This window comes from Chiloscyllium plagiosum, chromosome 13 (genome assembly GCF_004010195.1).
Source record: "Chiloscyllium plagiosum isolate BGI_BamShark_2017 chromosome 13, ASM401019v2, whole genome shotgun sequence".
NCBI classification, from domain to species: domain Eukaryota; kingdom Metazoa; phylum Chordata; class Chondrichthyes; order Orectolobiformes; family Hemiscylliidae; genus Chiloscyllium; species Chiloscyllium plagiosum.
The window spans coordinates 74788048-74799718 of record NC_057722.1 but is presented as its reverse complement, the minus strand read 5'-3'; the positions used below and the strand labels follow the sequence as shown (position 1 = coordinate 74799718).

At 44.5% G+C, this 11671-nt stretch overlaps 1 protein-coding gene across 1 annotated transcript in view; it reads right to left on the bottom strand.

Annotated features, from left to right (window-relative positions):
• Window positions 1–5053, bottom strand: part of clrn1 (clarin 1) — a 27018-nt gene extending 21965 nt beyond the window's left edge. Inside the window, exon 1 of the mRNA XM_043702748.1 lies at window positions 4486–5053. Within this exon, the coding sequence (XP_043558683.1) occupies window positions 4486–4807 (322 nt within the window). The 5' untranslated portion in view covers window positions 4808–5053. The remainder of the gene's footprint in view (window positions 1–4485) is intronic.
• Window positions 5054–11671: the final 6618 nt, after the last annotated feature.

Below are 11671 nucleotides of genomic sequence, written 5' to 3'. Positions count from 1 at the left end.
ACCCCCATCCCCCCTCTTATTTATCTCTCCACCCTTCAGACACCCTGCCTCTATTCCTGATGAAGGGCTTTTGCCCGAAACGTCGATTTTCCTGCTCCTCGGATGCTGCTTGACCTGCTGTGCTTTTCCAGTACCACTCTAATCTAGACTCCAAAATCCACAGCCATTTTGCTTTGTGCCAGATATGACTCCAACCAATAGAAAGCTTCCTCCCCTGATTCCCATGGATTTCAGTTTTGCTGGGGTTCCTTGATGCCACAGTCGGTCAAATGCGTCCTTGATGTCAAGGGCTGTAACTCTCACCTCACTTTTGGAACAGTACCCGAATGGTTTGGTTTATGGCTTTGCCAAATGAAGATTAAAATGTGTGGAGTTCTTGTGGCCTAGTGGCAGTGAAAGAGCCTTCAGGCCAGAGAGACTGGGTTCAGGTCACACCTGCCCCATAGAGGTGTGCCAACACGTATTTGAACAAGTTGTTTAAAAATAATTATGAAAATATACATGATAGGCTTTTGTGGCACAGTGTTGGTGTTCCTGGGCTAGAAGATCAAGATTCATCTTGGAATCACAGAATTGTTACATTGCCAAAGGAGGCCATTCAGTCCATCACGCCTGCACCCATTCTATTCCCTAGTGCTAATCTTCTGCCTTTTTCTCCTACCTCTACACTCAATTTTTATTCAAATAATCATTCACTCACAACGAATGTGTGTCATTACATGTCTGAGCAGGTTGATCAAACACAAATTAAATCTTATTCAGAAAAGTCAGAGAGAAGGGAAGAAGGTTTCGTGGTATGTGGTTGGTTGAAATAAAACTCTAACTTCAAAGTGTATAGAGTTGCAGCACAGATACAGACCCTTCGGCCCAACTAGTCTATGCCATTCATAATCTCAAACTAAACTAGTCCCACTTGCCTACGTCTGGCCCATATCCCTCCAAACATTTCTTATTCAACTACTTATTCAAATGTCTTTTAAACGCTGTTGCTATACCTGCATCCACCACTTCCCCTGGAAGTTCATTCCACACACGAACCACTGTGTAAAAATAATTGCTCCTCGTGACTTTTTTAAAACCTTTCTCCTCACACCTTAAAGATATGCTCCCTATTCTTAAAATCCCCCACTCTAAGGAAAAGACACCTGCTATTTACCCTATCCATACTCCTCATGATCTTATAAAACTCCATAAAGGTCACCCCTCAACCTCCCAAGCTCCAGCGAAATAAAGTCCCAGTCTATTCAGCCTCTCCATATAAATCAAGCCATCCATTCCTGGCAACATCCTGGGAAATCTCTTTTGAATCTCTTTGTCCAACTTAGTACTGTCCTTCCTATAAGCCTGAGCTTTGGTTAAAGCACTGGACATCAAGTGAATAACTTGGTGTAATGAGTTCCTCCCAAGTCACTCTAATCTTTGGGGAAAAAGGAATGAGTCAACACCACAAAACCAGTCAAACATTCAGCATGAGGTTCACTCAGGGAGGGCACAAGGATGATGGTGAGAGAATCATATAGTGGGCTGAAGGGATGTTATGGGGGGATGTAGGCAAGTGGCTGTTGTGATGATAACAGGTTTTTTACATTTTAGAGGAAATGGGCAGCTGAGGTAAGGGATGTAACCCTTATCAACTAAGTTGGTGAGCAATTAAATCTCCCCAGGGTTACCTCCCCTCCAGGGTTACCACCCCCTTCCCCCCCACCCCCATTTCCAATTTTAGCAGCATTTCAGAACTGCTCTCAATGTGACACCCACCAAAAGCCGGTCAGATCTTAATTAATGGAACCAAAGAAAAGTAGTGCTATAGAAAGAGGCTCTTCTGCCTATCGTGTCTGTGGTGACTGAATAACCTGGTTGTCCATTCTAATCCTATTTTTCAGCGACTGGTCTGTGTGACATTAAAGAGTTAATTTGCCCTGCTAACCTGCAAGAAATTGAATACCCCGGGGGCAGGGTGGGATGTCTCTGTTCTACAGGAAGAACGTAAGTGAATTTACATTCCCATCCCTTGCCATTCAGAGCCATTTACATTGTCATCATCTCCTATTCAGAAATCAATAAGAACATTACAGTTGGAATTCTGACCACACCCTATAGTTACAAAAGAAATGATCCATAACAGATTTGACCATTAAAGGATGATTTACATTACATTGTTTCTGAAGATGATGTGGTCACTGCATTGTTGCTGAGTGACATGTGCAGTAGATGTGATCTATATGGACTTCAGTAAGGCGTTCGACAAGGTTCCCCATGGGAGACTGATTAGCAAGGTTAGATCTCATGGAATACAGGAGAACTAGCCATTTGGATACAGAACTGGCTCAAAGGTAAAAGACAGAGGATAGTGGCAGAGGGTTGATTTTCAGTCTGGAGGCCTGTGACCAGTGGAGTGCCACAAGGATCGGTGCTGGGTACACTACTTTTTGTCATTTACATAAATTATTTGGATGTGAGCATAAGAGGTACAGTTAATAAGTTTGCAGATAACACCAAAATTGGAGGTGTAGTGGACAGTGAAGAGGGCTACCTCAGATTACAACAGGACCTTGACCAGATGGGCCAATGGGCTGAGAAGTGGCAGATGGAGTTTAATTCAGATAAATACAAAGTGCTGCATTTTAGGAAAGCAAACCTTAGCAGAACTTATACACTTAATGGTAAGGTCCTAGGGAGTGTTGCTGAACAAAGAGACCTTGGAGTGCATGTTGCGACTGTACAGGACATTGGTTTGGCCAATGTTGGAATATTGTGTGCAATTCTGGTCTCCTTCCTATCTGAAAGATGTTGTGAAACTTGAAAGGGTTCAGAAAAGATTTACAGGGATGTTGCCAGATTTGAGCTATAGGGAGAGGCTATCCTATACTTACCCCCGACTAATGCATGTAATCTACACATCCCTGAACATAACGGGCAATTTAGCTTGGCCAATCCACCTAACCTGTACATCTTTGGACTGTGGGAAGAAACTGGAGCACCTGGAGGAAACCCACACAGACATGGGGAGAATGTGCAAACTCCACACGGACAGTTATCCGAGGGTGGAATTGAACCCGGGTCCCTGGCGCTGTGAGGCAGCAGTGCTAACCACTTAGCCACCATGCTGCCCCTCTGTTCCTTCCCATAACTGTTTCTTCTCAGACGCAAGACAACGTGGGAAAGTTTGGGAAGCTGAAGAGGCCCTCAAGTTTCATAGAATCATAGAATTCCTAGAGTGTGGAAGCAGGCCATTCGGCCCATCGAGTCCACACCGACCGTCCAAATAACATTCCAGTCAGACTCAGTTACCCTTTCTGTTTCCTCTAACTCTGCATTTCCCATGTCTAATCCAGCAATCCTGCATATCTCTGAACACTATGGGCAATTTAGTGAAGCCAATCCATCCTCGGTCTGAGGGGGGAAACTGGAGCACTCGGAGGAAACCCACTTTTGGTTTGACCCTTTCTCTTGTGGGGTCAAGAGCAACAGGACTACTTCTGCGGGCTACAATGAGAATTTATGTCTCCTTGATCTGAATCCACCCCACCTGCTACACCATCCATTACAACCACACCCCCCCACCACACACACGTGCACACACACAGATGGGAGGTTGTACCTGTCCTTACATCTGGCCAACACATGACTCCAGATACACAGTAATGTGGTTAAACATTAAAATAAACAAAGAACTACAGGTGCCTGAAATCTGAAACAAAACAGAAATTGTTAGAGAAACTCAGCAGGTCTGGCAGCACCTGTGGAGAGATAAAGCAGAGTTAACATTTCGAGTCCAATGACCCTTCTTCAGAACTTGAACTGAATAGGACCCAAAGTGTTAACTCTGCTTTCTCTCTCCACAGATGCTGCCTGACCTGCTGAGTTTCTCCAGCAATTTCTGCTTTTGTTTCAACAATGTAGTTGAATCTTAGCAAACCCCCTGAAATAGCTGAATAAGACTCTGAGCTCAAGAGTAATTAGGGATGAGCAATTAATACTGGCCTTGCCAGTGACACCATGAAAGAATTTTCAAAAGCCTCAGCGACTGGTTAGATTTTGTCTTCTGTAGCTACATTTCACCTGGTGAAGGACTGAGCAACAGGACAGTACACAACACATTGGTGTTATGTGATACAATGACCGATAGTTGGTTCGTTCAGTTAGTTCCACAGTAATGTTGCAACAGTGTGGGTTCAATTCCTGCACTGGCTGTGGTCACTATGAAGGTTTCTCCTTCTCAACCTCTCACCTAAGGTGTGGGAACCTTCTGGTTAAACCAGCACAGGTTTGTATGTCTAATTGGTTTGATCAGACTATAACTCTGTACCAGGATCTCCAATGTGTGCAGTCCTCACTTTCGCCTATAGCTCTGTACTGCTAACGGAGGCCATTATTCCTACTTTCACCACGTCCTTAATATTAATTTCATGAAAGCTGGGATCTGTTACTAAATTAATTGAAATTGATATCTGAGTGATTGGAATGGCAGAACAGAATACCCACATGTTATCTGCAGGCTCCTTCCTCCCAAGCCGCACTCCCGAAGTCGCTGTCCGTGGAAAAGCCCGTAGCTGATCCGCCCGATGAATTTTTCCAGTTCGCTGCCTGAGGCATTGACGAGCTGGGCGCCAGTCTGACACAGGACAGTAGCTTCTGCCCAGCTGGGAGTGCTCAGGGCCAGGGCGGCAGTCAGAGCAGAGGCCAAGCTCAGCAAACCAGCTCCGCACAGAGTCACCTTCTTCTGGCAGCTGGGCATCTCTAGCAAAGAGCTCCCAGACACTGTAAGCACAGACCCAGAGCGATGGACCCTCTCTCTAAAAATCATTCATTCATTGCATAGCCCTCTCCTTACACCCAGCAGGGGGCACTTCATTCCAACTGTTTCCAAAAGATGGTTAAAAACTCCACTCGAATATTAACGGGAATGCTCCAGGAGTTAGCGGAACTTATCGAGATAACAACAACAAAACCCTTCCTGCGAATCCCCCGTTTACCAGCCACAAAGCCTGCTCCCTGGTGACACTGTCTCTGTGTAATGTGATAAGGCTGTCTTTGTTCTCCTGGTCTTTCCCCCAGTGCTGGGCCCCTGCCCTCCGTCTGATTGGATCTCGCAGTCAGCTGGGGGTAGGCTGGCGAGGGAGCTCCTTCATTCACCTAGCGCCCCGAACAACAACAACAACTACTGCGACAACAATCCCCCCCCCACCCAGGACTCACAGTACTTAACAGCATCCGTAGTAACGAGCAAAAGCAGAAATTGCTGGAGAAACTCAGCAGGTCTGGCAACATAGAGTCATACAGCAGGGAAACAGACCGTTCACCCCAACTCTTAAACTGAACTAATGCCTCTAATTTTGGCCCATATCTTTCTAAACCTTTCCTATCCATGTACTCATCCAAATGTATTTCAAATGTTGTAACTGTACCCACCTCCACCACTTCCTCTGGCAGTTCATTCCATATACGTAGCCCTCCCCTGTGTGAAAAAGTTGCCCCTTAGGTCCCTTGTAAATCTTTCCCCTCTCAACTTAAATCTATACCCTCTAGTTTTGGACTCCCCCACTCTGGAGAAAAGACCTTGGCTATTCACCTTATATATGCCCCTCACGATTTGACAAACCTCTATAAGGTCACCCTTCAGCCTCCTGCGCTTCAAGGAAAAAAGATTCAGCCTATTCGGCCTTTTCTTATATTCAAACCCTCCAGTTTTGGTAACAGCCTTGTAAATCTTTTTTGCACCCCTTCCAGTTTAATAACATGTCATAGAGTCATAGAACTGTACAGCACAGAAACAGACCCTGTGGTCCAACCTCTCCTGGCTGACCAGATATCCCAAATTGACCTAGTCCCACTTGGCCCATATCCTTCCCAGCCCTTTCTATTCATATGTCAAGATCAGAGTGGAAAAGCACAGCAGGTCAGGCAGCGTCCGAGGAGCAGGAAAATCGATGTTTTGGGCAAAGCCCTTCATCAGGAATAAGGCTGGGAGCCTCGGGGAGGCCTGAAAAGCCGATTTTCCTGCTCCTCTGGTGCTGCCTGATCTGCTGTGCTTTTCCAGCACCACTCTGACCTTGACTCTGATCTCCAGCATCTGCAGTCCTCACTTTCTCCTTTCTATTCACCTACCCATCCAAATACCTTTTAAATGTTGTAATTGTACCAGCCTCCATTACGTCCTCTGGCAGCTCATTCCATACATGCACCACCCCCTGTGTGAAAAAAGTTACCCCTCAGGTCCTTTTTAAATCTTTCCCCTCTCACCTTAAACCTTGGACTCCTCCACCCTGGGAAAAAGATTCACCCTATCCATACCCCTCATGATTTTATAAACCTTTGTCAGGTCACCCCTCAGCCTCCGACCCTCCAGGGAAAAAATGGCCCAGCCTATTCAGCCTCTCCCAATAAAACCCAAACCATCCATTCCCAGCAACATCTTTGCAAATCTTTTCTGAACCGTCTCAAGTTAAACAACATCCTTCCTGTAGGAGGGCAACCAGAATTGAACAGTGTTCTAAAAGCGATCTCACCAATGTCCTGTACAGCCACAACAATGGCATCTCAACTCTTATACTCAGTGCTCTGGCCAATGAAGGCAAGTGTGTCAAAAATGCCTTCCTAACCACCCTGTCTACCGCTTGAGCAGAGAAAGCAGAGTTAATCTCTCAGGTGCAATGACCCTTCTTCAAAACATTTTAAATAACTTGCTCAACATTCTCAATAATCTGCATGCACCTTGTTAATGAGAGAAATTTTGGGGAGTCAGGTGAGTCATTTGCTGAACATCCTAAATAACTTCTGAAGAAGAATCACTGCAGCAGTGGCTGTACTTTCTTTCTCCACAGATGCTGCCAGCAATGTCTGCTTTTTGTTTCCAGATTTCCAGCATCTGCAGTTCTCTGTTTTATCTGAAATAACGCCACTCTTCTCAAATACTGCTCTGGATTCCCCATATGGCCCTGTGTAATTTCCAGTCACATTACTGTTTCCTGTAAATTTCAGCCAACGCCCCGTCAAAACTTTGCTGAAAATAACAAAACAAAACTTGCATTCCCAGCAGATTGCAATCAAACAGTGAGTCTGCTTCAAGACACCTCTGAAAATTCAAAGCCTCCCTGATGTTTAAACAGTGCACAATGATCCCCAGAAAGGAAGCAGCAAGAGATCTAAAAATAAAATATGAGGAGATTGCAAATTGCTATTTGATTTGAACACACTATTTCAGAACCAAAGTGGTGGAAAGCAACCATTTATCACAGGCATAGAGCTATATAGCACGGAAACAGACCCTTCGGTCCAACTTGCCTGAGCTGACCAGATATCCCAATCTGACCTAGTCCCATTTGCCAGCACTTGGCCCATATCCCTCTAAATCCCTCCTATTCAAATACCCATTCAGATTCCTTTTATACGTTGTCATTGTATCAGCCTCCACCTCTTCCTCTGGCAGCCTGTTCCAGACATGCACAATCCTCCCAACCAGAAGGTCCACCTGCCCCAGCCATGTGTTAATACATTGGTGAAAGATTGGGATTGGTTAAATTCCTGACACACCCAGGGCCTTAAAATCAGGATGCCGGAAATCTGAATTTTATAAAGATGTGCTGGATGAATTCAGCAGAAGAAGGGTCATACTGGACTTGAAATGTTTGCTCTGCTTCTCTGTCAGAGTGCCTGATTTTCCAGCACCTTCGGTTGTTATTTCAGGTAAGGAACTGGTTTGATTTTCACCTTCCTCCCAATAGGAGGCATTGATGAGGACTTGTGGGTACACTGTAGCCATGGTAGACAGGGAGTGTGTTGGCTGGCAAACCGATCCAGCCATGTCCTGGATAACATAAATGAAGAAACATAGAAAACAGGAATGGGAGGAGGCCATTCAGCCCTTCAAGTCCGCTCCATCATTCAATATGATCATGGTTGACCTTCCAACTCAGTACACTGTTTTTGCTTTCTGCCTATAGCCTTTGATACCTTGATCCCTCAGAACTATATCGAACATCTCCATGAAAGCACTCAATGCTTTGTCGTCAACTGCTTTCTGTTGTAGACAATTCCACAGGCTCAGTATTGTGTGAGTGAAGAAATTCCTCCTCATCTCAATCCTAAATGGCCTATCCTGTACGTATTTTCCAAATCAACCTGTTCAGAAATGTTAATACACATTTCTGGAGACTGGGCCTCCTGACTCTGAGGTAGGGGCTGTACCACGGTGCCACAAAAGTCCTGGCCTACTCAGTATCCTGAGATAGACAAATGCAACCCATTCAAGGCAGGCAGAGAATGTTCCAGAACAGTCCCAGCTTGCAAGAGGGATTTTGGTGAGTCGGTGAGTCACTCGCTGAATAATGCTCAGCCTCTGATCTTTGCCAATGCCACAGGGTTTATGCTGCTGGGCCAGTTCAAATGTTGGATCAATGTTAGTGTAGGCAAAGGCCTAGTGGTATTATTGCTAGACTCTTAATCCAGAAACCCAGGTAATATTCAAATGGGTTCAATGTGGGTTCAAATCCTGTCATAGCAGATGGTGGAATTTGAATTCAATAATAGTCTGGAAATAGGAGTTTAATGATGACCACAAAACTATTGCTGATTGTCAGACAAAACCCATCTGATTCACTTTTGTCCTTCAGGGAAGGAAACTGCCATCCTTACCTGGTCTGGTCTATATGTGACTCCAGACCCACAGCAATGTGTTTGACTCTTAACTGCCCTCTGTGCAATTAGAGATAGGCATTAAATGATACCCTAGCCGGTGACATGAATGACGACATTTTTAAAAAAAATTGTGATTCTCAAAGATGCTTGAGGAGGAACGTCTTCTCCCAAGCAGTTGTGAATTTGTGGAATTTCCCTAGGAGAAAGTGAGGGCTGCAGATGCTGGAGATCAGAGTCGAGAGTGTGGTGCTGGAAAAGCACAGCCGGTCAGGCAGCATCCGAGGAGCAAGAGAATCGACATTTTGGGCATAAGCCATCATTCCTGATGAAGAGTTTATGCTCAAAACGTTGACTCTCTTGCTCCTCGAATGCTGCCTGACCAGTTGTGTTTTCCAGCACCACACCTTTTGACTGTGGAATTCCCTGCTCAGTGAAGCAGTTGAGGCTACCTCATTGAATGTTCTTAAGATAGATTGATTTTTGAATGGTAAAGGAATTAAGGGTTATGGTCCGCGGGCGGTAAGTGGAGCTGAGTCCATGGAAAGATCAGCCATGATCTTATTGAATGGTGGAGCAGGTTCGAGGGGCCAGATGGCCTATTCCTGCTCCTAGTTCTTATGTGGATTCCAGGGAAGCTGTTATTACTCATAATGAGAAGATGCTAAACAGCTCCCTTTACAACGTCCACACAGGCTCAGGTTACCAGGAGGCCTTGCCTCTCAACCACACCCCTCATGTGACCTTCAGGTTCATCTCACCACCAGTCATCTCTCTGTAATGACAGAGCAACCCTTTGGTCCTCTGGGACAATGGCGACTTTACCTTTACTCTGTGAAACTCGTAACAGGCTATTTTTAATGCACACTTAACACATTTCTACCTAATGCCTTAAGCTTCCAACTCAATCTTCTGCTTCCCTCCATTTCAGACACTGTGATAGAGAAGAATGCTGGATCAATGAGAGAAGGTCAGTGACATGGATAAATAAAATGCTGAAATTTATTGTCACGCTACCAATAGTTTACATGCCATTCATTCTGTGAATTCTCTGAAATGGCTCAATTAAATGTGCTCCGCGCTGCACTCTAGCCTTACTTTCAAATAGCATTCTGAACCTCAGCAGAGAGAAAGGACGTTCATTCCATCAATCTGAGCCAGAATCAGTCCAAATCTCAGACGAGGATGATGTGATAAAGGCTCTCTTGAATTGCAAATGTTCACCTGAAATTAGATTATGAGGAATTAGTGAGACATGAGCAGAACTCAAAAAAAAAGGAGACTGGTTAACTTTTTTAAAGCACAGATCTTGCATGGCTAAATGTCACTCCTACAGGGCAGTAATTAATGGAAAGTCCACTTGCCTCTCGATGAAGTACAAGCTGTCAACTTTGATAAATGAAGCATTACAGTCAAGTGATAAATAAGCAGAGTCAGGGAAATGAGCAGACCTTTCAAACATGTGTCATACGGAATACATCTGGTACTGCATTTTAACAAGTGAATGCTTGTTTTTGACGGACAGTGGAAAATATCAGAGTCATTGATAAAACGTTATCAGAAGTCAGAGAGAGCAATATATTTGCAAAATATATTGATGCACATACATCAATGTTTTATATGCGAGCGGTAAAGACATTTCATTTAGAACTGGGCTGAGGAGAATTATTTTCACGCAAAGTTATGCGAATCTATGGGTGTTTTGCACGTGTCATCACTGAATATATTCAAGGTTGGAGTAGACAGACTTTTTTGACTCTCAGGTAATCAACAGACACAAAGAATGGTGGAAGGCAGAGTTGAAGTCTATAAGCTGCTATGATCAGATTGTATGATGGAGCAGGTTTGATAGGCCAAATGGCCTCTTCATGTTCTTATTTCATATGTTGGGTTTTCTTTATAAAGATAGAAATAATACATTTTGTTCACAATAATCAAATGCTGCAACATGGGCTGGTCATGGGCCTCGTGATAATGTCACCAGGCTAGAAATCCAGAGTCTCATGAGAATATTCTGGGGGACATAGATTTGAATCCCACCATGGCATATGGTGAAATTTAAATTCAATGAAATCTAGAATTAAAAGCCAGTCTAATGGTGACCATTGTTGATTGTTCTAAATATGTCAACAGCTCACTTATATCCCTGAGGGAAGGGAATCTGCCATCCTTATCTGGTCTGGCCTACACGTGACTCCAGATGCAAATTGGCTGACTATGAAGTGGCTGAGTAAGTCACTCAGACCAAGGGCAATAAATGTTGGCCTAACCAATGATGCACAGCAGGTCAGACGGCATCTAAGGAGCAGGAGAATCAATGTTTCAGGCATAAACACTTCATTAGGAAGGGCTTTTGTCTGAAACGTAGATTCTCCTGCTCCTCAGATGCTGCCTGACCTGATGTGCTTCCCCAGCACTTCACTCTTAGCTCTGATCTCCAGCACCTGCAGCCCTCACTTTCTCCTAGCTTAATGATGCCCACATTTCACGCATGAGGTAAATTCACCATAGTCCTACCAGACCATAGGGCATTAGAAAGGGACAGATGATTGGTGGTAGTTTAAGCTGAGTCTCATCATGCCTCAGGCAAAAGGAGAGATTGAGAAGGAGAGTCCTGCGTGCTAACCTCAGTCGGTGAAGGAATTGAATCCATGCTGTTGATGTCAGTCTGGTTTATAAACCAACTATCCAGCCAACTAAATCTAATATTCATAAGAAATTCTGTTCATCAGATGAGGGCAGCTTTGACTTCTGCTGTGAAACCCAGAGTTGGAAACAATAATGTGACCAAGAGGGCCAAGGTTACTGGACTTAAGCTCCACTGTGTCTGGAGATTAGGTTTGAACTGGACTGCTGCCACAAAGTGACTCATTTGTCTGACTGAATGGCAGCACTGGGTTAATAAAACAGTGTCTAGTGGTGCAGGGATAGTGTCACTTGAAGGCCTTGATTCCAATCACCAACCCTGAAGCTATGTCATAACATGTCTGAACAGGTTGGTTTAAAATAATTACGTATGTGGGTAGGATTAGGAAAT